The sequence below is a fragment of the Quercus robur genome, chromosome 4 (genome assembly GCF_932294415.1).
Source record: "Quercus robur chromosome 4, dhQueRobu3.1, whole genome shotgun sequence".
Lineage (NCBI taxonomy): Eukaryota > Viridiplantae > Streptophyta > Magnoliopsida > Fagales > Fagaceae > Quercus > Quercus robur.
Genome location: NC_065537.1, coordinates 78,837,240 through 78,861,125, shown reverse-complemented (window position 1 = coordinate 78,861,125; position 23,886 = coordinate 78,837,240). Strand labels below are relative to the sequence as shown.

The 23,886-nt window shown below is 36.2% G+C and overlaps 4 protein-coding genes and 1 pseudogene across 8 annotated transcripts; all 5 read left to right on the top strand.

The window, feature by feature from the left end:
• The first annotated feature begins 582 nt into the window (after window positions 1-582).
• LOC126723877 (DNA topoisomerase 2-like) lies at window positions 583-8,238 on the top strand. 2 transcript variants are annotated; one of them, XM_050427837.1, is made up of 19 exons: window positions 583-1,243; window positions 2,178-2,470; window positions 2,562-2,628; window positions 2,719-2,989; window positions 3,082-3,281; window positions 3,380-3,589; window positions 3,695-3,808; window positions 3,904-4,014; window positions 4,115-4,279; window positions 4,365-4,706; window positions 4,823-4,848; window positions 5,068-5,425; window positions 5,519-5,705; window positions 5,797-5,846; window positions 5,952-6,383; window positions 6,473-6,662; window positions 6,743-6,804; window positions 6,886-7,000; window positions 7,415-8,238. In XM_050427837.1, exons 1-19 carry the CDS (start codon window positions 641-643, stop codon window positions 8,047-8,049), a joined length of 4,431 nt encoding a protein of 1,476 aa, XP_050283794.1. In that variant the 5' UTR covers window positions 583-640; the 3' UTR covers window positions 8,050-8,238. The 2 variants fall into 2 exon arrangements, with proteins under 2 accessions (XP_050283794.1, XP_050283793.1); XM_050427836.1 differs by having other exon boundaries at window positions 584-1,243; window positions 4,823-4,956.
• Window positions 6,160-23,583, top strand: LOC126722691 (DNA topoisomerase 2-like). The gene is made up of 6 exons (XM_050425847.1): window positions 6,160-6,308; window positions 21,915-21,989; window positions 22,078-22,267; window positions 22,348-22,409; window positions 22,497-22,614; window positions 22,997-23,583. The coding sequence occupies exon 6, from the start codon at window positions 22,999-23,001 to the stop codon at window positions 23,581-23,583; it is 585 nt and encodes a 194-aa protein (XP_050281804.1). The 5' UTR covers window positions 6,160-6,308; window positions 21,915-21,989; window positions 22,078-22,267; window positions 22,348-22,409; window positions 22,497-22,614; window positions 22,997-22,998.
• Window positions 11,636-17,942, top strand: LOC126723880 (putative disease resistance protein RGA4). Of its 4 annotated transcripts, none has more exons than XM_050427846.1 (7): window positions 11,637-15,022; window positions 15,120-15,201; window positions 15,382-15,474; window positions 15,702-15,882; window positions 16,004-16,132; window positions 16,175-16,227; window positions 17,776-17,942. In XM_050427846.1, exons 1-2 carry the CDS (start codon window positions 11,718-11,720, stop codon window positions 15,121-15,123), a joined length of 3,309 nt encoding a protein of 1,102 aa, XP_050283803.1. In that variant the 5' UTR covers window positions 11,637-11,717; the 3' UTR covers window positions 15,124-15,201; window positions 15,382-15,474; window positions 15,702-15,882; window positions 16,004-16,132; window positions 16,175-16,227; window positions 17,776-17,942. The 4 variants fall into 4 exon arrangements, with proteins under 4 accessions (XP_050283804.1, XP_050283803.1, XP_050283802.1 ...); XM_050427845.1 differs by having other exon boundaries at window positions 15,979-16,132; XM_050427847.1 differs by lacking the exon at window positions 15,382-15,474 and having other exon boundaries at window positions 11,636-15,022; window positions 15,979-16,132.
• Window positions 18,101-20,536, top strand: LOC126723884 (DNA topoisomerase 2-like; annotated as a pseudogene).
• LOC126722692 (DNA topoisomerase 2-like) lies at window positions 20,716-22,571 on the top strand. Its single transcript, XM_050425848.1, has 7 exons — window positions 20,716-21,033; window positions 21,127-21,313; window positions 21,403-21,452; window positions 21,558-21,989; window positions 22,078-22,267; window positions 22,348-22,409; window positions 22,497-22,571. The coding sequence occupies exons 2-7, from the start codon at window positions 21,136-21,138 to the stop codon at window positions 22,569-22,571; spliced, it is 987 nt and encodes a 328-aa protein (XP_050281805.1). The 5' UTR covers window positions 20,716-21,033; window positions 21,127-21,135.
• Window positions 23,584-23,886: the final 303 nt, after the last annotated feature.

The following is a 23,886-nucleotide window of genomic DNA, read 5'->3' as shown; positions in this document are numbered from 1 at the left end:
AATTTCGGCAATGGCATTACCGAAATTGTGGGGAAAAAAAAAAATTTTCCCCAACAATTTCGGCAATGGCATTACCGAAATTGTGGGGGAAAAAAAAATTTTTTTGGTTATTCTCTCTCCTCTCTCCTGCTTTTTGGTTATTCTCTCTCCTCTCTCCTCTCTCCTGCTTTCTGATTGAATTTCGGTAACCTTATTCTCTCTCCTGCTTTTTTGGCTGAATTTCGGCAACGCCATTGCCGAAATTCAATCTCTCTCCTCAGTTTTCCAATTAACTTCGAACAGTAGCTATAACGCAAATTAACTTTAAAATTTGCAATTTTAACCCAAAAGACTCCTATATTTGAACAGAAATGTATAAAAAGCTAACGCAAAAATGTCCAGATCCCTCACGTGACCTCCAAAATCTAACCACAACCGTCCGATCCCTCTCCTCGAATCCCATCCATCCAATCTCCACAATTTCAAAACCCCGCCCAAACTCCCTCAAATTCAAATTCAAATTTGAAAAACTCCCACACTCCCCTTCTCGACCGTTGGAATCTCCCTATAAATCCCATCTCTCTCTCTAAAACCCCAAAAACTCATTTCTCTCTCCAAAAAAACCAAAACCAAATACACCGCCGCCACCACAACAACAACCATGGTAGTCGAGAAAAAACGCCCCTTACAACCCTCGGCCACCGCGAATGTGGACCCCACACCACCCCTCGCAGCGGCGGCCGCCCCCGCCGCAGCCACCAAAAATGGAAAAACCATCGAGGAAATGTACCAAAAGAAGTCACAACTCGAGCACATCCTCCTCCGGCCGGACACCTACATCGGCTCCATCGAGAAGCACACGCAGTCGCTCTGGGTTTACGAGCCCGACCGCGGCATGGTCCACAGGCCGGTCACCTTCGTCCCGGGTCTGTACAAGATTTTCGACGAGATCTTGGTCAATGCGGCGGATAACAAGCAGCGGGACCCGAAGATGGACTCTCTGAAGGTGGTGATCAACGTCGAGGAGAACCGGATCAGCGTGCAGAACAACGGAGATGGAGTGCCTGTGGAGATTCACCAGGAGGAGAAGGTGTACGTGCCGGAGTTGATTTTCGGGCACTTGTTGACGAGTAGCAATTACGACGATACTGTGAAGAAGACGACTGGTGGGAGGAATGGCTATGGTGCGAAGCTCACGAACATCTTCTCGACCGAGTTTGTTATCGAGACCGCCGATGGGAAGCGACTGAAGAAGTACAAGCAGGTTTGGTTTGGTTTGGTTTGCTTTGTTTGTGTTTCTTGAGAGGTTTTAGGGTTTTTGGATTCTTGGAAATGAGTTTTTGGTTTGATTTGAACAAGAAAGTGATGTGTTGGACCTTTTTTTTAGGGTTTCTGTTGGTATGGATTTGGATTCTTGGACTTGATTGTTTCTTTGTTGGAATTTTATGGTTTTTTGGATTCTTGGAAATGGTTTTGGTTGTTATGAGTTGGGGTTGGTAATTTCGATTTTCGGGGTTTTGGGACTGTTGGACATTTTAGGGTTTTCTTGGTGCCGGATTTGGATTCTTGGACATTTTTTTGGTGGCATATATGGTTTAGCTGGTTTGTGAGGATTCACGGTCTTTGATTTGTTTGTTTAGTGGTTGTTCTTTGTTTTCTTTGATTCATTATTGGAACTGATACAATTTTAGGTTATGTGACGTGGGCCAATTTTTGATTAACTAATTTGTTTTTTCAATCAGTCTTTTGGTTCAACTGGGAATTTAGGATTTATTATGTTTATGAATGAATGCGCTTGGATATCTGTGAATTTCAGTTATTGTTTATCACAGTGAGAATTCTGATCCTGTTTTTTGATTCTAGTCTTGACTTATTTATCAAATAAAAGGAAAAAAGCTGTACAAAAGAATTTCTGTTATGTAGTTATAGAAGGGTTTTTGTCTAGATGCATACGCACAAGGTTCTGGGTTTCATGGGTTATTTTAGTGATTATATTATAATTAAAATGTTAATAGTTCATAGATTTGTGGGTGTTTTATTACCTAATCTGGTTCAGAGTTCTGTTCACTTTGTGTAGACATAATATTGGTCACTGAAATTTATTGTTTAATGTAGTTCTAGATTAAGTCTTATTCCTTTGAAAAACAAAGCATTTCGTCAATGTGCTAATTCAGTAAAATGGTTTTGGTGATCTGAAGGTATTTTCCAACAACATGGGAACGAAATCTGAGCCAGTCATTTCAAAGTGCAAAGAGAGTGAGAACTGGACTAAGGTTTCATTTAAGCCCGACTTGGCAAAATTTAACATGACTCATCTTGAGGACGACGTGGTTGCGCTGATGAAAAAGCGGGTATTTGACTTGGCTGGGTGCCTTGGGAAATCTGTGAAGGTTGAACTGAATGGAACTCGGATCCCCGTAAAATCATTTACTGATTATGTTAATCTCTACTTAGATTCTGCTGCTAAATCTAAACCTGAGAAATCTCCAAGGTTCTTTCTATGAAACTCGGAATGTTTTCATTTTATTTGTATTTTCCCCTTCATAGTAATAATTGCTTACTAGAATCTTTTGTTTCCTCAGCTATCATGTGAAAGTTAATGATAGGTGGGAGATATGTGTGAGTCTTAGTGACGGGCAGTTTCAACAGGTACCTGGGTCTTTTGAAGCAAAGGGAATAATGAGTCAATTGAAATTGCAATTGTGAGAGACTTACATGGTTTTTTTGTTGTTTAACCAGGTCAGCTTTGTGAATTCGATTGCCACAACCAAGGGTGGAACTCATGTTGATTATATCACTAATCAAATTACAAACCATATAATGAATTTTGTAAATAAGAAAAACAAGAATGCCAACATCAAAGCCCATAACGTGAAGAACTACTTGTGGGTTTTTGTCAATGCTCTTATTGACAACCCTGCTTTTGATTCCCAAACTAAAGAAACTCTGACACTTCGCCAAAGCAGTTTTGGGTCCAAGTGTGAGCTTTCACAAGATTTTCTGAAGAATGGTTCGTTTCACTTTATTTTCATTATTGTAGACGCTAGTATGTTACCATTGAAATACTGGAAAGTGATTCTTATGAAGCACTTGTTTTTGCAGTCTCAAAGTCTGGAATTGTAGACAGTCTCCTATCATGGGCAAATTTCAAGCAGAGTAAAGATCTTAAGAAAAGTGATGGAACGAAGACAGAGAAGATTCATGGTATTGAAAAACTAGACGATGCTAACAAAGCAGGAGGGAAGGAATCTGATAAATGTACCTTGATTTTAACTGAAGGAGATTCAGCTAAGGCTCTTGCAGTAAGTTGTTGTGTCATTGTGCAGAGTATTTTAGCGTTAAAGTTAGCTCTATTGGGTACCACTTTGTATGATTTTTGACGTTATTCATTTTAATACAGTTGGCCGGGCTTGCTGCTGTGGGTCGAGATTACTATGGTGTGTTCCCATTGAGAGGTAAATTGCTCAATGTGAGGGAAGCCACTGCTAAACAGCTCACTGAGAATAAAGAAATTGGGTACATAAAGCAGATTCTTGGACTTCAGCAGCATAAAGAATACGCCAATGTAAAATCTTTGAGATATGGTCATTTGATGATAATGACTGATCAGGTGCGCCTTAAGTTTCTCTTATTGTTTTTATGCTTACAATTCTCTCTACAAGGCATACTGACAGCCTTCAACAAATATAAAATTTTAACTATAATTGTTGTACAGGATCATGATGGTTCCCACATCAAAGGGCTGTTGATCAATTTTATTCATTCGTATTGGCCATCACTGTTAAAAGTTCCATCTTTCTTAATTGAGTTTATCACTCCAATTGTGAAGGTTGGTATTTTCCGTAAACTAGTTCAAATATTAGCACAACTTCAATATTAGTGGAATGTTTCTTGAGGAAAAATGATCATTTATCATCTTTGCAGGCAACTCACAAAAATGGGGCACAATTATCATTTTATACCATGCCTGAGTACGAGTCATGGAAGCACAATTTGACGGGCAATGCAAGTGGGTGGTCTATCAAGTACTATAAGGTTTGCTTTGTTAAATTTGTTACATGTGAACCAATTACAGAACCTTTTAGATTAATATCTGTTTTCTGTCTTTTGCGTATTGATTTGTTTGTCTTTTTAGGGGTTGGGAACAAGCACATCAAAGGAAGGAAGAGAGTACTTTGCAAATCTTGAGAAACACAGGAAAGATTTTATTTGGGAAGATGAACAGGATGGGGAGGCCATTGAGCTGGCATTTAGTAAGAAGAAGATAGAAGAGAGGAAGAGTTGGCTTAGGCAGTTTGAGGTCAAAGTTTTTCCATGCTTTCTTCTTGTGTTTTTAGAAAAAGTGAATGAATATATATCTAATATAACACCTTCTGAATGTGCAGCCTGGTACTCACCTTGATCAGACGGGCAAGCTCATAAAATACAGTGACTTTGTCAACAAGGAGCTTATACTGTTTTCAATGGCAGATCTTCAGAGGTCTATTCCCTCCATGGTTGATGGCCTGAAGCCTGGCCAAAGGAAAATTCTTTTCTGCTCTTTCAAGAGGAACTTTGTCAAGGAAGCAAAAGTTGCCCAGTTTTCTGGTTATGTGTCTGAGCATTCAGCTTATCATCACGGTGAGCAGAGTCTTGCGAGTACCATCATCGGAATGGCACAAGATTATGTGGGCTCCAACAACATTAACCTGCTTCAACCAAATGGCCAATTTGGCACTCGTAATTATGTGAGATGAACATGCCTCATGTGTCACTCTTTAAAGCTGAATCTAGTTCAGTATGCGTTTTTAGTTCTAATCTTATTATCACATTTTGAATTCACAAATGATCTGTTCGATTTCAGGGAGGAAAAGATCATGCAAGTGCTAGGTATGTCTATACGCGGCTTTCTCCAATCACGCGGTTTCTGTTCCATAAGGATGATGATGACCTTCTTGACTACTTGAATGAAGATGGGCAATCAATTGAACCAACTTGGTATCTTTTTCCCCATTCTTCTATCTATTTGGTAGAAGGGATTTTAGCATTTTGTATGAAGAACTCCTATATATAAATAAGGCTTATTCTTTAATTTTTTGGTTATTTTAGGTACATGCCAATTATACCAACGGTTCTTGTCAATGGTAGTGAAGGAATTGGGACTGGTTGGAGCTCTTACGTTCCTAATTACAACCCAAGAGACATAATAGCAAATGTTAGGCGCTTGTTGAATGGTGATGCTATGGAGCCTATGGATCCATGGTATAAATGGTTTAAAGGAACTATTGAGAAAACTGCTGCAAAGGAAGGAGGGGATAGCTACACTATTTGTGGAACTATAGAGGAAGTCAATGAGACGACACTAAGGATAACAGAGCTACCAATCCGTAGATGGACACAAGATTACAAGGAATTCCTGGAATCTATTTCTTCTAGTAATAAAGAATGCAAAGATCCCTTCATTGAGGTAAATTTGCTCAAGTCCTTGAGAATTATGTTATCCACCACAATGTGAATTAGATTGCACCCAGTTTCTCATGAAAAATAATGCTGGCTGCAGGATTTTGATATGAATTGTGATGACGTAACAGTAGAATTTGACGTCTTCTTGACCCCTGAGAACTTGATTAGGGTCACTCAAGAGGGCTTGCTGAAGAAATTTAAACTAACCACTACAATTAGCACAACTAATATGCACCTATTTGACCCAAGAGGCGTGATTAAGAAGTATGACAACCCGGAGCAAAGTATGTGAGAGAAATTGGAGTTGTTTACATTGATTTACCAATATAATTTCCATGATAACACACTAACTGTTTGTGATTTTCCCTCCTGCAGTTCTTGAAGAATTTTTTCATTTAAGACTTGAATTTTATGAGAAAAGAAAGGTGAGCTCACTTATGCTCATAGCAAAAGAGTAGAACTGATACTCAATAATTTCAGCCATTTCTTAGGGAAACAATTATTAATTGCAATTTTTGTATTTTGTGCAGAAATTTCTTCTGAACAAACGTGAAATGGAGTTGTTGAAGTTGGAAAACAAAGTTAGGTTTATCCTTGCAGTTGTGAAGGGAGAGATCATTGTAAGTAATAGGAAGAGAGCTGATCTGTTTGTTGAGCTGCAAACAAAAGGTTTCACTCCTTTTCCAAAGAAAACTAAAGCTGTTGAGCCAGAAGTTGCTGGTGCAACTGACGATACAGAAGAAACAGAAGTGAAATCTCCTGCTGACAGCAGTAGTAATGGGGTACAGATCAGTGATTATGAGTATCTACTGGCCATGGCAATTGGAAGCTTGACCATTGAGAAGGTTCAGGAGCTATGTGCTGAAAGGGATAAGCTCAATAAGGAGGTTGATGATTTGAGAAAGGAAACTCCAAAGTCCTTTTGGAGGAAAGATCTTGATGCTTTGGATGGGCAACTCGATGTATGACTGAAAAGTTAACAATTCCTTGTGATGATTTGTTTATTTTTGAGTCTTTCTGTTTCTTGACTGTTTAGTTTTATGTCATTTAGGAGCTTGACAAAAGTGATGCTCAGTCAGAGGAGTTAAGAAAGAAAATGAGAGGCAAAGCAAGGGGTGAAGCAGCTATGAAGTCTACTAGACAAGCACCCAAGAACCCACGGAAGAACAATAATAAGAAGGCAAATAATGCAGAATCTGTTGCAGAAGCTGTCTCGTCATCTATGGCTGCAATGGAAATCGGTAGGTGTCAAACAATTTTATGTTTATAATATGCGTTAGTTTTTGTTTGATTTTTGGTTTACATCTGCTTGATTTACCAGAGAAAGCTCCTGAGGCAGCGAAACCCAAAGGCAGAGCAGGCTCTAGGAAAGCTCCTGCTAAGGTCTGTTTCTGTTCCTATGTTCTATTTTTCCTTGTAAAGGATTTCTCTAGAACTCGTGTTGATATTACTTTTTCTTTTCAGCCGAAAAAGCAAACTTTAGTCTTGAATGATGATGATGATGACGATGACGATGTACTTGAGCTTAAAGAACGACTTGCTGCCTATAACCTCGACTCATCTCCTGATCAGTCAGCAGGTAAATGCTATATTATTATATTTCATTAGACTATTTATTATGATCTTTACACAACTCAGCTGAAATGTAGGAAAAATTACAGTGGATGATATGGGGATATTGTTTGCAAACCGGATAATATATGATCTTGTGTGAGAAATTGTGTTTCTATTATTCTTCTTCATAAAATCAATTCCAAGAGAACAAATTACTGTAATGTACATAGATAAAAATTTTCCATGTTACAAGCATCAACTAAAATTTCCACTTGAGATTCAGCAGAACTAATAATTAGTTTCTTGTGAATTTTTCCATGATCTTTTACTGTGATCATTAGGAATGTGTTGGAGTGTTTTTCTGTAAGTATTTGTGAGGTAAATTTCTCTTTTTTTATTTTATTTTATTTTTTAATTTTTTATTGTTTATGCCTGACAGCCATGGAGACTGAAGTGCCCAAAGTACCAGCCAAGAAGAAAGAACCTAGCAAAAGGGCTGCTGCTGCACAGAAGAAGAAGGCCTTGGCAACTGTTTCGGAGATATCTGATGTTGATGATAATGATATTAATGAAATTGATGATGATGATGGAGATAGTGAGATAGAAGTTGTAGCTGCTCCAGAAGCCGGGAAAAAGGGCGGGAGAAAACCGGCTGCAAATGCTAAGGCAGGTAAGGCCCCAGCAGCGGCAAAGAAGAGAGGTGCAGGCAATAAGCAGCAGCCTCAGACATTGGGCCAGAAGCTTTTAACTGACATGTTAAAGCCTGCTGAAAATTCTGGGATTTCACCAGAGAAGAAAGTGAGAAAGATGAGGGAATCTCCATTCAACAAGAAAAGTGGTTCTGTGTTGGGAAGGGTTGGTAAGGTAAATGAAGTGACTGAAAATGAAGAAAATTCGGGTTCTGCTTCTACTTCTGCCAGTACTGAAGAAACTATTGAAGTCGCACCAGCAAGAGCAAGACCTCAAAGGGTGAACCGTGCGCAGACAAGGTATGTGTTGAGTGACTCTGAAAGTGAACATGCCACTGAGGATTCTGAATTTGATGAAGTGACTGATGAAAGTGAAGATGAATAGAGTAGTAGTTCTGTTGAGAATGTGACTGATGGAATTCTTGAAATGGGAACTTAATCTCATTCCCCTTGTAACGTACTCCATTACTCTTAGTTGTGACTTGGATAATTTGCTAAACTGCATTTCCTGGCAATAATCTTTGTCTATTGTGATTTGTTATGGGGCAAGGATGTTCTTTCCCCTTCACTGCAATTCTACTTTAACAACTTACTAATATATATTACAAATTAGAATGTCTGCAATTTAAATAAGTGGAATATTTTCAAAAGAAATAGATGTACCAAATAATTGAACTTGAAGAGATATATAGCATTTTCAGGTGTGTGTTTGTTTCCCAAGAGTCACTTATTAATTCTGATTTATTGTCTAAAAGGGATGGAAAGAGGATTTAAGAAGTCTAAAGAGGATTTCCTTGCGCTCCATCAAAAAGAGTGTCGAACTTTGGGTTTTGAGTGTGTCAAATTATTGCTAATAATATTTTAAAATTCTTGATTTATAAAGCATGAGCGTGAAATTCACTATTAATGTAAGAGGAGGTGGTATATCGTTATTGTACTTTGAACAAAGTTTAATTATAAAATTGGTTGTAGTCTTAGCTTAAGGTTACAATCCTTTTTAATACATTTTTATTATAGATGAATTTTGACAAATACATCATTAGATTACATTTTTTTCTTATATCTTTTATGTTTGCAAAATATCTAGAAAAATAAAAATCAATAGTTATGTCATCAATAAATTGTTTAAATTACAAGTTTTTGTAGTTTAAAATTTTGCATAAAATGTAAACTTATAGATCATATAGTAAATAATATCCGATTGACATAAAATTTGACATGTATATTAAGAGTATAAAGAACATGCAATTTAACAGTTAGATTTTCAAATTATTTGTAAAAATATTTATTTTATTGAGTAAGATTGTAGTTTTAAGTTACAACTAATTTTGTAGTTAAATTTTGTTTGAGTTTGCTTTTATTTATATCAAATATCATGTAGTTAAGTAGTTTTACTTTAAAAATATCTAATAATTACTTGATATAAAAGTGAGAAAAGATTTTTTTAGACTTCTAATACCATTTACTCAAATACCTTGTCTTCTATCATGGTTTGTTAATGTAAAAGGTTTAGAGCTAATAATATTGTAGTTCACCAATGTTGCATGTATGAAATGAGCACTAGATTTGAACGTGACCTTGGGAAATATCACACCCCTCTCAAATGGCATCCTATGCATGTGGCACTGTGTGTGGGGGTTCAAACCATCATCACTTTGAATCTAAATTGGGGATCTATGCTTTGTAGCAGTTTTAATGATGTTTTGAACCCTCTGGTCACATTTTTCCTACATTTTTATGGCCTTGTTGTTGCTATAGTTGTTGGAATGGATGGATTTAAAAAACAATAATAATTTACAAAAGGAAAAAAACCAGAAATAGTGGGAAAGAGCCTTAGTTAGCTAGCTCACAGTATAATTCTCTCACTACTACACCACTGAAAAGTGGAATTTCGAAAATGAGGATGAGGAGGAGGTGATGACATTACGTATTAGAGAGATAGAATGTGTGGAATTTTGAAAAATGAAGAATAAAGTAAGGTGGTGGTAGTTAATGTTATCTCATTATTAATTTTATAGCTGATGTGATATCATTGTTTTCAAGTTTTAGTTAGTGAATTAATGACATAGTATAATTTGAACTATTTATTTTAAAATGAAATGTTCATATTAAAAGGTTTCTCAAAAAAAGGAAAAAAAAAAAAAAAAGAACTCGGCATGGAATCCTATACATGTGACACTGAGTGGGTTCAAAGTTCAAACCATCATCCCTTTGAATCTAAACGTGGGGATCCATGTTTATGGCCTTGTTGCTATAGTCGTTGGAATGGATGGATTTAAAAAACACTAAAAATTTACCCAAAAAAAAAAAAAAAACAGAAATAATGGGAAAGAGCCTTTAGTTAGCTGGCTCACTGTGTTATTCTCTCAATGCCATATGCATGACAAGTGGAATTTCGGAAATGTGGATGAGGAGGAGGTGATGATGACTTTACTTATTAGAGAGATAGAATGTGTGGAATTTTGAATAATCAAGAATAAAGTGAGGTGATTCTCAAAAAAAAAAAAAAAAATAAATAAATAAAGTGACGTGGTGGTAGTTGATGTTATCTCATTAATTTTGAGAATATTAATGAATTAACAAGTAATTAATTTGTCACTATTAAATCTGATAAAATATCTCCAATGGAGCTACATAGTAAGTAGTAACGGTGTAAAAAAAATTATGATTAATTTTTTGTAAATATTATTTATTAAAAACAGATTTGGAAATTGGGAGATAACATTCTTGCTCAAATAGTTGCTTTGGTAACAATTAAAACAAAGTCTAGTAAAAAATAAAAACATATTTTAGTAACATAAAATCAAGAATACAAAAATAAATGTAAGATTAAATTAATAAAAATGACTAAATAGTCTTTTAATTCACTCAAGCAATAGATTCATATTTTTAATTATAATAAGGGTACATTACACCAACTTTCATTGAGGTTTTACAAATTCATACTCCAAAATGTTTCATGAAATAGCACTCTTCCTCTAAGGTTCATATAAATGTTATAGTTAATTGCGTTTTCAAGATTCTTACCCAAATTTTGGACAAAATGATACTTGTCTTAATTTGTTGAGGTTTGTGGATGAATAACACTTCCTTGAGATATGTATAAATGAATAGAAATCTTTTTTTTAAAATGAAATATTTTAGTAGTGAAAATTTAACTATTGAATTTTAAAAATTGGACGTACTATGGAACCTAAAGGGAGATTGTTATAATTTACCCTTAAAACTATCTTTGTTTACTCTATTTCTAAATGACATGCAATATAATTGATTTTTTTTTTGAGAAGAAATAATAAACTTGAAGTTGATTCCTTCAAATATTATAGCACATAATAATTATAATACAAGGGCCATAAGATACTTTCTTACAAAATGTTTCAAAATTATGTGGGGGACGGCTAGTCCTTAGAATTACTACACGAACCATAATGGTGAAGAGTGAAATGCAATTTGTCATGTTAAAGCGATTTAAATAACAATATAAACCTATGAAATAAAAAAAGCTTACATAGAATAAAAAATCTTAGGCTCAATTAGATACTTGATAATTACAAAGTTCTAAGCCTTGTAATTAGATTCTTGAGAATTTATAGGTTGCTTTTGCTCTGCATGAGTTTGGAGTATGTTTTTATTTAAAGGAACACAGAGGTAATGATTAACGGGAAGGAATCAACTTTTTCTTTAATTTAATTATTTTTAGTGAGATTGTAACATAAGGTGACTTAACAAATGAGCAATCGATTGAGAGAGAAAAGAATCAAACATAACAAGCTAGCAATTTGTGAATGTGAAGGAGACCATTTCTTGTTTGCAGAGAAAAGAATCAAACATACATAAAATGATTGCAGGCCGACACTTGTGAACATGAAGGGGAATATTTTGTTTGTCATCGTTCATAAGCAAAGAATACGTGTGTTATTATCAATGTAATGCAAGCACGCAAAAGCAATTAGTATATATGTTGGTTGCTCTGTCTATTTCATCCTCCTCACAGAAATTGTTCTAATTTTACCCTCTTCACAAAGATAGCATTCATTTAATTCCCAGAAAGAAATGGCGGAAGGAGTTCTTTTCGAAGTTGCTAAGGGAATCATTGAGAAAGCCGGCAACCTTGCAATCCAGGAGATTGGACTACTGCGGAGTCTCAAAGATGAGATTGAAAAGCTCAATGACACAGTTTCGACAGTCAGAGCTGTGCTTCTGGATGCAGAGGAGCAGCAGCAGCACAACAATCAAGTCAAAGTGTGGTTGAAAAGGCTGAAGGATGCCATTTATGATGCGGACAACTTGCTAGATGACATCTCCACTGAAGCTTTACGATGCGAGGTAATGACGCAGAATAAGAAGGCAAAAGAGGTACGCATTTTCTTTTCCAAATCGAACCAGCTTGCATATGGTTTTAAAATGGGTCATAAGGTTAAGGCAATGAGGGAAAGGCTTGATACCATATCAAAGGATAGGGCCGGGTTCCACTTAGATGAACGTCATGTAGAGTCACAAGTGGGGAATTATAGGGTGAGAGAAACACATTCTTCTGTACGTACTGAAGAAGTCATTGGGAGAGACAACGATAAGGAAGAGATTATAAAAATTCTTTTAGATCCCAATGTTGAAGAGAGTGTTTTGATCCTTCCAATAGTTGGACTTGGAGGACTAGGGAAGACCACATTAGCTCAACTCGTATTCAATGATAAAGAAATCAAAAACCATTTTGAGCCAAAGCTTTGGGTGTGTGTCTCTGATGACTTTGACGTAAAAGTAATTATTAAGAAAATCTTAGAGTGCGCACAAAATAAGAACCCAGAAAACCTTGAAAAGAACACATTGATTAATAATCTTAAGAAAGAAATTGATGGAAAGAGATACTTTCTTGTGTTGGATGATGTATGGAATGAGGATCTTCAAAAATGGCTTGAACTAAAAAATCTTTTAATGGATGGTGCAATAGGTAGTAGAATATTAGTGACTACACGCATTAATAAAGTGGCAAAGATTACAAAAACTGTTCAACCATATATGTTAGAGGGTTTAGATAAAGATAAGTCTTGGTCTTTATTTAAACAAATGGCATTTGAAAAAGGACAAGAGTCAGAAAATTCAAGATTTAAGGCAGTTGGAATGGAAATTCTTGAAAAATGTAAAGGAGTCCCCCTTGCCATAAGGACTATAGGAAGCATATTGTGCTTTAAGAACTCGGAAGAAGAGTGGTTATCTTTTAAGGAAAATGAGCTTTCAAAAATACCCCAAGAAGAAAATGATATCCTACCAACACTTAAGTTGAGTTATGATCATCTCCCATCATATTTGAAACAATGCTATGCTTATTGTTGTTTATTTCCAAAGGATTACCAAATTCATAAACCAACATTAATTAAAATGTGGATGGCACAAGGTTTCATTAGGCCTTTAAATCAAAATCAATGCCTAGAAGATGTTGGTCATGAGTATATTAAGGATTTATTATGGAGATCATTTTTTCAAGAAGTTGAAAAGGATGAGAGAGGCAATATTTTATATTTCAAAATGCACGATCTTGCAAAATTAGTAGCGGGATCGTATAGCACCACTTGTTATTCAAAAGAGGAAGGCATTCATGAAAAAACATGCCATGTATCATTTGATAGGAAGTTTCTCTCATCATCAGGAATTCCAATCTCGATGTATAAAGCAAGCAGGATAAGAACATTTCATTTGCCTGGTGAATTAGAATATTCATATGCAAGCTTGGATAAGTCAACTTGTAATGCAATTGTTTCAAGTTTTAAGTTCATACGCTTGTTGGATCTACATAAAATGAATATTAAAACAATTCCAAGTTCTATCGGGAAGTTGAGACATTTAAGGTATCTCGATGTATCTTATAATCCCATCAAGATGCTTCCTAGTTCCATCACAAGATTGTATAATTTGCAAACACTGAGGCTCTTTGGATGTGAAATTAAAGAATTACCTAGAGATATTAGCAAATTAGTCAACCTCACATATATTGATGGGAAATTGAATTTGGCTCATATGCCATTTGGACTGGGGCAATTAACTAAGCTTCAAACATTTTCACTATCTGTGATGAGTCGGAATAGTAGGCGCCACAGTGGATTAAAGGAACTCAACGGGCTAAACAAGTTAAGAGGAACACTAGAGATTGTGCGATTGATACGCGGGAAAGAAGATGCATCAGAATCTGAGGATTCAAATATGAAAGTGAATATACATCTTGAAGACCTGAAGTTTTCATGGATAAAAGAAGGCGTGGATGAGTCCAACGTTGGGTATGATGAAGAGTCACTTGCAGCCTTGCTCCCACATGGCCGACCTTCAAATCTTCAAGAATTGTGTTTAAATAGATACGGGGGAGTGAAATTTCCAAGTGCGAGTTCTTCGCTTTCAAATCTCGTAAAATTGTCCTTAAATGAATGTAACAGATGCCAACATCTTCCACCGTTGGATCAGTGTCATTCTCTCAAAACTCTCTCTCTTGAACGAATGAATGATTTGGAGTACATATCAGAGAGAGAAAACAACGGGGAGTTCTCTGATTCTTCATTCCTCCCATCTCTAGAGCAACTCACAATTGCATTTTGCCCTAATCTAAAAGGATGGTGGCAACGACAGAGGGATTCTGTTGAGGAGTTCCATAATCATTCACTGCCTTCATTTCCTCATCTTTCCAACTTACAAATTTGGGGATGCCCTAAGCTGATATCCTTACCTCTCTTTCCATATCTCGAAGAGCTAGAGTTGAATAAATGTAGCTTAAAGCCATTGGAGCAAACAGTGAGAATGGAGGTGATAAACACGGCAACCCCAAAGAACCTAACATCAATAGCAGCAACATCAACCTCTTCTTCTTCTACACTTGCCGCTTCCTCGTTCATCCCTCTCTCCAAATTGAAGTCCATGTCAATTGAGAATATGGAGGAAACTCTGCCCAAGGAGTTGATGTGCAACCTCATTTCTCTCCAAGATTTATCGATTTATAATTGTTGTGGTCCTCTCCCTCTCTCTCGACATCTCACTGCCCTTCAGAATTTGACAGTTTGGGATTCTAAAGAGGTTGATTTAACAAACGATGGAGATGAGATGGCATGGCATGGCCTTCAGAGCCTTCGCTGCCTAAAGTTCTACGACCTTCCAAATTTGGCCACTCTACCTGTGGGGATTCAACATCTCAGCTCTTTGCAAAGACTTGAGATTATCGGTTGTCCGAGTTTGTTGGCTATACCGGAGTGGATCTGTAACCTTACCTCTTTGCAGACACTGCGAATTTTGGGATGTCCCATCTTATCGAAAAGATGCGAAAGGGAAGCGGGTGAAGATTGGAGTAAGATTGCGCACATCCCACATTTAAATATAGTCAGGTAGCTATCTAAGTCTCTCTTTTATCCCAGTCCTTGATAGAACATCAAAAATCCAATTTCTTCTACTTCACTAAATTTCCTGGAAATTAAATTTCAGATGAAGAACCTACTCTTACGATTTGGAGCTTAATCAAACCTTTTGGGCGCTGCAATTGCTCAACAAGTCAACAAATTCACCGGTAATATCTCTTTTCTTTTTTCGTCTTTTAGATGCTCATAGGATTTTCATTCTTTAATTTATGAATTCCCATATTAGGAAAAAGAATATGTGAATTTTTCCAAATCTATTTCTTCATTTTGGCAAATTACATCTTTGTATTTTGAACTGAGTTGATCTGTTTTATATGCTTTATAAACAGAGTAAAAGATCAATGGTACAAGATGATATCGGGTAATATTGTGAGAAGAATAAAATCTGGTAGCCATTTTGCGGGAAGTAGCATGTTGTGCAGGTATTTGGTTGATTTAATTTCAATTTCTTGTTATATCTACAGAACTTTTTATTTTTTTGGGGTAAATACTACTATATCTTCAAATAATGATAGACAGTTTAGTATCTGAATTAACAGAGTAATTTTTGTATTTCATCCTGATTTTATTTCAGTATTTGTAAAACACAGTCTTGATACTGAATAGTCCTCACTTTTCAATTTTTAATAAAAAATTTCATTTATTGTAGGAGACCTATCATTCAGTAAGGGATTTAGCACATCTGAAGCTTCATTCTATTTATATATGTACGCAATTTTCTGGAATTGGCTTACAAGGTGAAGGCGAGGCCCCATCTCAATCAAGCTAAATCAGAAAGATCAATGCTTTTAAATGTGCACTTCCTCTCTGCATGATTCTCTTGACTGATGGTTAGCACTCTTTCTATCTCTCATCTGTTGATTGTGGGAATTTTCTTTTTGAATGGTAATTTTTATTTATTTTTGAGGTGGGTATGTCACTTTTAGCAGAATGAAGCATGAAGCAATGCAGGATATTGGAGAGGTGGATTTGCCGCTGATATTTGTGCCCTTACCAGTGAGGATTTCCCAAAGATTTGTAGATACTGGGAATTCATCAGTGTCCCATCTTACCACAAAGATGCAAAAGGAAGTATGTGAGGTTTTCCATAAGATTTGTTACATCCTAGAGTTGGAAGGAGAGGTTTTCCATAAGATTTGTTACATCCTAAAGTTGGAAGGAGATCCAATTCAGTGGTAAGAAAACTTATGTCTACATATCATTGTTTTTTTCCCTGTCCTTGATAGAAATCAAAATCAAAATTTCTTCTTTGTTCTCTTCAAGAAATGGAGCTTAATGAAAAACTTTTTGGTTTCAACAACAACTCAATGGTATTAGTATTTTTGTTCTCTACAACTCAACAAAATATGTGAATTTTCCTTTTATCTATTTCTTATTTATATCATGGTATCTCAAACTGAGTTGATTAGGTGGCGTATCTGGATGCCATGGTTTCTCACTGTGTAATTTGTAAATAGTTTCAAAATTGGCACTTGGTGATATTGTGGTAATGTTTGTGGGGAGGAGTAAATCTAGTGTATACATCTACAGTACAGTAATTAGCTTGTTGTGCAGTATTTGTGTTTATTCCTTTTCGTGTTGTGTAGTATCTACAATTGATGATGACAGCCACAACAAAAATTCACAAAATTTAAGTTAAGTTGCTAAGAACTATTTTGTCAATAAGAGATAATTTCTGCATTTCCTCCATATTTTATTTAGTATCTTGGTGTTAATTGAAAAGAAAGGTGCTAGTACTACACTTGGTGTTCTAGAAGTTCACAATTTTAGGGGTGGATTTCACTTGGTGCTGCACTTGGATTTCACAATTCTAGGGGTGGATTTGGATTCTTGGACTTGATTTTGATGCAATATCTCTGTTTATTTATGTGTTTCTTTGTTGGAATTTTAGGGTTTTAGGTTCTTGGATATGGTTTTGGTTGTTATGAGTTGGGGTTGGTGATTTCAATTTTTGGGGTTTTGGGACTGTTGGACATTTTAGGGTTTTCTTGGTGCTGGATTTGGATTCTTGGACTTTGTTTTGGTGGCATATATGGTTTAGCTAGTTTGTGACGATTCATGGTGTTTGATTTGTTTGATTGAGTTTTCGGCGCGTGATGGATTTAGTTAGGGTTTTAGTTTGTTTAGTTGTTGTTCTTTGTTTTCTTTGATTCATTCTTGGAACGGATACAATTTTAGGTTATGTGATGTGGGCCAATTTTTTATTAACTCCTTTGTTTTTTCAATCAGTCTTCTGGTTCAACTGGGAATTTAGGATTTAATATGCTTCTGAATGAATGGTCTTGGATATCTGTGAATTTCAGTTTTTGTTTATTACAGTGAGAATTCTGATCCTGTTTTTTTATTCTAGTCTTGGCTTATTTATTAAATAAAAAGAAAGAAAACTGTACAAAAGTATTTCTGTTATGTAGTTATAGAAGGGTTCTTGTCTAGATGCATATGCAAAAGGTTCTGGGTTTCATGGGCTATTTTAGTGACTATATTATAATTAAAACGTTAATAGTTCATAGATTTGTGGGTGTTTTATTACTTAGTGTGGTTCAGAGTTCTGTTCACTTTGTGGAGACATAATATTGGTCACTGAAATTTATTGTTTAATGTAGTTCATAGATATTTTGTCTAGCAATTTTAGCATCCTGTTCTAGATTAAGTCTTATTCCTTTGAAAAAAAATAGCTTTTCATCAATGTGCTTATTCAGTAAAATGGTTTTGGTGATCTGAAGGTATTTTCCAACAACATGGGAACGAAATCTGAGCCAGTAATTTCAAAGTGCAAAGAGAGTGAGAACTGGACTAAGGTTTCATTTAAGCCCGCCTTGGCAAAATTTAACATGACTCATCTTGAGGACGATGTGGTTGCGCTGATGAAAAAGCGGGTTTTTGACTTGGCTGGGTGCCTTGGGAAGTCTGTGAAGGTTGAACTGAATGGAAGTCGGGTCCCCGTAAAATCATTTACTGATTATGTTAATCTCTACTTAGCTTCTGCTGCTAAATCTAAACCTGAGAAACCTCCAAGGTTCTTTCTATGAAACTGTGAATGTTTTCATTTTATTTGTATTTTTCCCCTTCATAGTAATAATTGCTTACTAGAATCTTTTGTTTCCTCAGCTATCATGTGAAAGTTAATGATAGGTGGGAGATATGCGTGAGTCTTAGTGATGGGCAGTTTCAACAGGTACCTAGGTCTTTTGAAGCAAAGGGAATAATGAGTCAATTGAAATTGCAATTGTGTGAGACTTACATGGTTTTTTGGTTTTTTAACCAGGTTAGCTTTGTGAATTCGATTGCCACAACCAAGGGTGGAGCTCATGTTGATTATATCATTAATCAAATTACAAACCATATAATGAATTTTGTAAATAAGAGAAACAAGAATGCCAACATCAAAGCCCATAATGTGAAGAACTACTTGTGGGTTTTTGTCAATGCTCTTATTGACAACCCAGCTTTTGATTCCCAAACAAAAGAAACTCTGACACTTAAAGCAATTTTGGGTCCAAGTGTGAGCTTTCACAAGATTTTCTGAAGAATGGTTCATTTCACTTTATTTTTCATTATTGTAGACACTAGTATGTTATCCTTGAAATACTGGAGAGTGATTCTTATTAACCACTTGTTTTTGCTGTCTCAAAGTCTGGAATTGTAGACAGTCTCCTATCATGGGCAACTTTTAAGCAAAGTAAATATCTTAAGAAAAGTGATGGAACAAAGACAGAGAAGATTCATGGTATTGAAAAACTAGATGATGCTAACAAAGCAGGAGGAAAGGAATCTGATAAATGTACCTTCATTTTAACTGAAGGAGATTCAGCTAAGGCTCTTGCAGTAAGTTGTTGTGTCATTGTGCAGAGTATTTTAGCATTAAAGTTAGCTCTATTGGGTTTCACTTCTTATGATTTTTGACGTTATTCATTCTATTACAGTTGGCTGGGCTTGCTGCTGTGGGTTGAGATTACTATGGTGTGTTCCCATTGAGAGGTAAATTGCTCAATGTGAGGGAAGCCACCGCTAAACAGCTCACTGAGAATAAAGAAATTGGGTACATAAAGCAGATTCTTGGATTTCAGCAGCATAAAGAATACACCAATGTAAAATCTTTGAGATATGGTCATTTGATGATAATGACTGATCGGGTGCACCTTAAGTTTCTCTTATTGTTTTGTTCTTGTTTTATGCTTACGATTCTCTCTACAAGGCACATGGACAGCCTTCAACAAATATAAAATTTGAACTATTATTCTTGTACAGGATCATGATGGTTCCCACATCAAAGGGTTGTTGATCAATTTTATTCATTCTTATTGGCCATCACTGTTAAAAGTTCCATCTTTCTTAATTGAGTTTATCACTCCTATTGTGAAGGTTGGTCTTTTTAGTTAACTAGTTCAAATATTAGCACAACTTCAATATAAGTGGAATGTTTCTTGAGGGAAAATAATCATTTATCATCTTTGCAGGCAACTCACAAAAATGGGACACAATTATCATTTTATACCATGCCTGAGTACGAGTCATGGAAGCACAATTTGACGGGCAATGCAAGTGGGTGGTCTATCAAGTACTATAAGGTTTGCATTGTTAAATTTGTTACAAGTGAACCAATTACAGAACCTTTTATTCTATTATCTGTTTTCTGTCTCTTGCATATTGATTTGTTTGTGTCTTTTTAAGGGTTGGGAACAAGCACCTCAAAGGAAGGAAGAGAGTACTTTGCAAATCTTGAGAAACACAGGAAATATTTTATTTGGGAAGATGAATAGGATGGCGAGGCCATTGAACTGGCATTCAGTAAGAAGAAGATAGAAGAGAGGAAGAGTTGGCTTAGGTAGTTTTAGGTCAAAGTTGTGCCATGTTTTCTTCTTGTGTTTTTCTAGATAAAGAGAATGAATATATATCTAATATACCACCTTCTGAATGTGCAGCCTGGTACTCATCTTGATCAGACAGGCAAGCTCATAAAATACAGTGACTTTGTCAACAAGGAGCTTATATTGTTTTCAATGGCAGATCTTCAGAGGTCTATTCCCTCCATGGTTGATGGCTTGAAGCCTGGCCAAAGGAAAATTCTTTTCTGCTCTTTCAAGAGGAACTTTGTCAAGGAAGCAAAAGTTGCCCAGTTTTCTGGTTATGTGTCTGAGCATTCAGCTTATCATCATGGTGAGCAGAGTCTTGCGAGTACCATCATCGGAATGGCACAAGACTATGTGGGCTCCAACAACATTAACCTGCTTCAACCAAATGGCCAATTTGGCACTCGTAATTATGTGAGATGAACATGCCTCATGTATCACTCTGTAAAGCTGAATCTAGTTCAGTATGCATTTTTAGTTATAATCTTATTATCACATTTTGAATTTACAAATGATCTGTTTGATTTCAGGGAGGAAAAGATCATGCAAGTGCTAGGTATGTCTATACACAGCTTTCTGCAATCACGCAGTTTCTGTTCCATAAGGATGATGATGACCTTCTTGACTACTTGAATGAAGATGGGCAATCAATTGATCCAACTTGGTATCTTTCTCCCCATTCTTCTATCTATTTGGTAGAAAGGATTTTAGCATTTTGTATGAAGAACTCCTATATATAAGTAAGGCTTGTACTTTAATTTTTTGGTTATTTTAGGTACATGCCAATTATACCAACAGTTTGTCAATGGTAGTGAAGGAATTGGGACTGGTTGGAGCTCTTACATTCCTAATTACAACCCAAGAGACATAATAGCAAATGTTAGGTACTTGTTGAATGGTGATGCTATGGAGCCTATGGATCCATGGTATAAATGGTTTAAAGGAACTATTGAGAAAACTGCTGCAAAGGAAGGAGGGAATAGCTACACTATTTGTGGAACTATAGAGGAAGTCAATGAGACAACACTAAGGATAACATAGCTACCAATCCGTAGATGGACACAAGATTACAAGGAATTTCTGGAATCTATTTCTTCTAGTAATAAAGAATGCAAAGATCCCTTCATTGAGGTAAATTTGCTCAAGTCCTTGAGAATTATGTTATCCACCACAATGTGAATTAGATTGTACCCAGTTTCTCGTGAAAAATAATGCTGGCTGCAGGATTTTGATATGAATTGTGATGACGTAACAGTAGAATTTGACGTCTTCTTGACCCCTGAGAACTTGATTTGGGTCACTCAAGAGGGTTTGCTGAAGAAATTTAAACTGACCACTACAATTAGCACAACTAATATGCACCTATTTGACCCAAGAGGCATGATTAAGAAGTATGACAACCCGGAGCATAGTATGTGAGAGAAATTGGAGTTCCTTACATTGATTTACCAATATAATTTCCATGATAACAAACTTACTGTGTGATTTTCCCTCCTGCAGTTCTTGAAGATTTTTTTCATTTAAGACTTGAATTTTATGAGAAAAGAACGGTGAGCTCACTTATGCTCATACCAAAAGATTAGAACTGATACTCAATAATTTCAGCCATTTCTCAGGGAAACAATTATTAATTGCAATTTTTGTATTTTGTGCAGAAATTTCTACTGAACAAACGTGAAATGGAGTTGTTGAAGTTGGAAAAAAAGGTTAGGTTTATCCTTGCAGTTGTGAAGGGAGAGATCATTGTAAGTAATAGGAAGAGAGCTGATCTGTTTGTTGAGCTACAAACAAAAGGTTTCACTCCTTTTCCAAAGAAAACTAAAGCTGTTGAGCCAGAAGTTGCTGGTGCAACTGATGATATAGAAGAAACAGAAGTGAAATCTCCTGCTGACAGCAGTAGTAATGGGGTACAGTTCAGTGATTATGAGTATCTACTGGCCATGGCAATTGGAAACTTGACCATTGAGAAGGTTAAGGAGCTATGTGCTGAAAGGGATAAGCTCAATAAGGAGGTTGATGATTTGAGAAAGGAAACTCCACAGTCCTTTTGGAGGAAAGATCTTGATGCTTTGGAGGGGCAACTCGATGTATGACTGAAAAATTAACAATTCCTTGTGATGATTTGTTTATTTTTGTGTCTTTCTGTTTCTTGACTGTTTAGTTTTATTCATTTAGGAGCTTGAGAAAAGTGATGCTCAGTCAGAGGAGTTAAGAAAGAAAATGAGAGGCAAAGCAAGGGGTGAAGCTGCTATGAAGTCTACTAGACAAGCACCCAAGAACCCACGGAAGAACAATAATAAGAAGGCAAATAATGCAGAATCTGTTGCAGAAGCTGTCTCGTCATCTATGGCTGCAAAGGAAATTGGTTAGTGTCAAACAATTTTATGTTTATTATATGTATTAGTTTTTGTTTGATTTTTGGTTTACATCTGCTTGATTTACCAGAGAAAGCTCCTGAGGCAGCAAAACCCAAAGGCAGAGCAGGCTCTAGGAAAGCTCCTGCTAAGGTCTGTTTCTGTTTCTGTTCCTATGTTCTATTTTTCCTTGTAAAGGATTTCTCTAGAACTCATGTTGATATTACCTCTTCTTTTCAGCCGAAAAAGCAAACTTTAGTCTTGAATGATGATGACGATGACGACAACGACGATGTGCTTGAGCTTAAAGAATGACTTGCTGCCTATAACCTCGACTCATCTCCTGATCAATCAGCCGGTAAATGCTATATTATTATATTTCATTGGACTATTTATTATGATCTTTACACAACTCAGCTGAAATGTAAGAAAAATTACAGTGGATGATATGGGGATATTGTTTGCAAACCAGATAATATATGATCTTGTGTGAGAAATTGTGTTTCTATTATTCTTCATAAAATCAATTATAAGAGAACAAAATACTGTAATGTACATAGATAAAAATTTTTCATGTTACAAGCACCAACTAAAATTTCCACTTGAGAATCAGCAGAACTAATAATTAGTTTCTTGTGAATTTTTCCATGATCTTTCACTATGATCATTAGGAATGTGTTGGAGTGTTTTTTCTGTAAGTATTTGTGAGGTAAATTTCTCTTTGTTTTTATGCCCAACAGCCATGGAGACTGAAGTGCCCAAAGTACTAGCCAAGAAGAAAGAACCTAGCAAAAGGGCTGCTGCTGCTGCACAGAAGAAGAAGCCCTTGGCAACTGTTTCAGAGATATCCGATGATAATGATATTAATGAAATTGTTGATGATGATGAAGATAGTGAGATAGAAGTTGTAGCTGCTCCAGAAGCCAGGAAAACAGGCGGAAGAAAACCAGCTGCAAATGCCAAGGCAGTTAAGGCCCCTGCGGTGGCTAAGAAGAGAGGTGCAGCCAATAAGCAGCAGCCTCAGACATTGGGCCAGAAGCTTTTAACTGACATGTTAAAGCCTGCTGAAAATTCTGGGATTTCACCAGAGAAGAAAGTGAGAAAGATGAGGGCATCTCCATTCAACAAGAAAAGTGGTTGTGTGTTGGGAAGGGTTGGTAAGGTACATGAAGTGATTGAAAATGAAGAAAATTCGGGTTCTGCTTCTACTTCTGCCAATGCTGAAGAAACTATTGAAGTGGCACCAGCAAGAGCAAGACCTCAAAGGGTGAACCGTGCGCAGACAAAGTATGTGTTGAGTGACTCTGAAAGTGAACATGCCACCTGAGGATTCTGAATTTGATGAAGTGACTGATGAAAGTGAAGATGAATAAAGTAGTAGTTCTGTTGAGAAAGTGACTGATGGAATTCTTGAAATGGGAACTTATTCTCATTCCCCTTGGAATGTACTCCATTACTCTTAGTTGTGACTTTGATAGTTTGCTTAACTGCGTTCCCTGGAAATGATCTTTGTCTATTTTGATTTGTTATGGTCAAGGATTTGCTTTCTCCTTCACTGCAATTCTACTGTAACCAACTTACTAATATATTAGAAATTAGAATGTCTGCAATTTAAAAAAGTGGAATATTT

Bases quoted from the DNA above. Each gene is read 5' to 3' on its own strand.
- LOC126723880 (XM_050427847.1), top strand. From the start codon at position 11,718: ATGGCGGAAGGAGTTCTTTTCGAAGTTGCTAAGGGAATCATTGAGAAA.
- LOC126722692 (XM_050425848.1), top strand. From the start codon at position 21,136: ATGAATTGTGATGACGTAACAGTAGAATTTGACGTCTTCTTGACCCCT. The intron at 21,990-22,077 runs GTATGACTGAAA...TTATTCATTTAG, and splicing joins CTTTGGAGGGGCAACTCGAT to GAGCTTGAGAAAAGTGATGC. The intron at 22,268-22,347 runs GTTAGTGTCAAA...TTGATTTACCAG, and splicing joins TATGGCTGCAAAGGAAATTG to AGAAAGCTCCTGAGGCAGCA.
- LOC126723877 (XM_050427836.1), top strand. From the start codon at position 641: ATGGTAGTCGAGAAAAAACGCCCCTTACAACCCTCGGCCACCGCGAAT. The intron at 3,809-3,903 runs GTTGGTATTTTC...TCATCTTTGCAG, and splicing joins TTATCACTCCAATTGTGAAG to GCAACTCACAAAAATGGGGC. The intron at 5,426-5,518 runs GTAAATTTGCTC...TGCTGGCTGCAG, and splicing joins GCAAAGATCCCTTCATTGAG to GATTTTGATATGAATTGTGA.
- LOC126722691 (XM_050425847.1), top strand. From the start codon at position 22,999: ATGGAGACTGAAGTGCCCAAAGTACTAGCCAAGAAGAAAGAACCTAGC.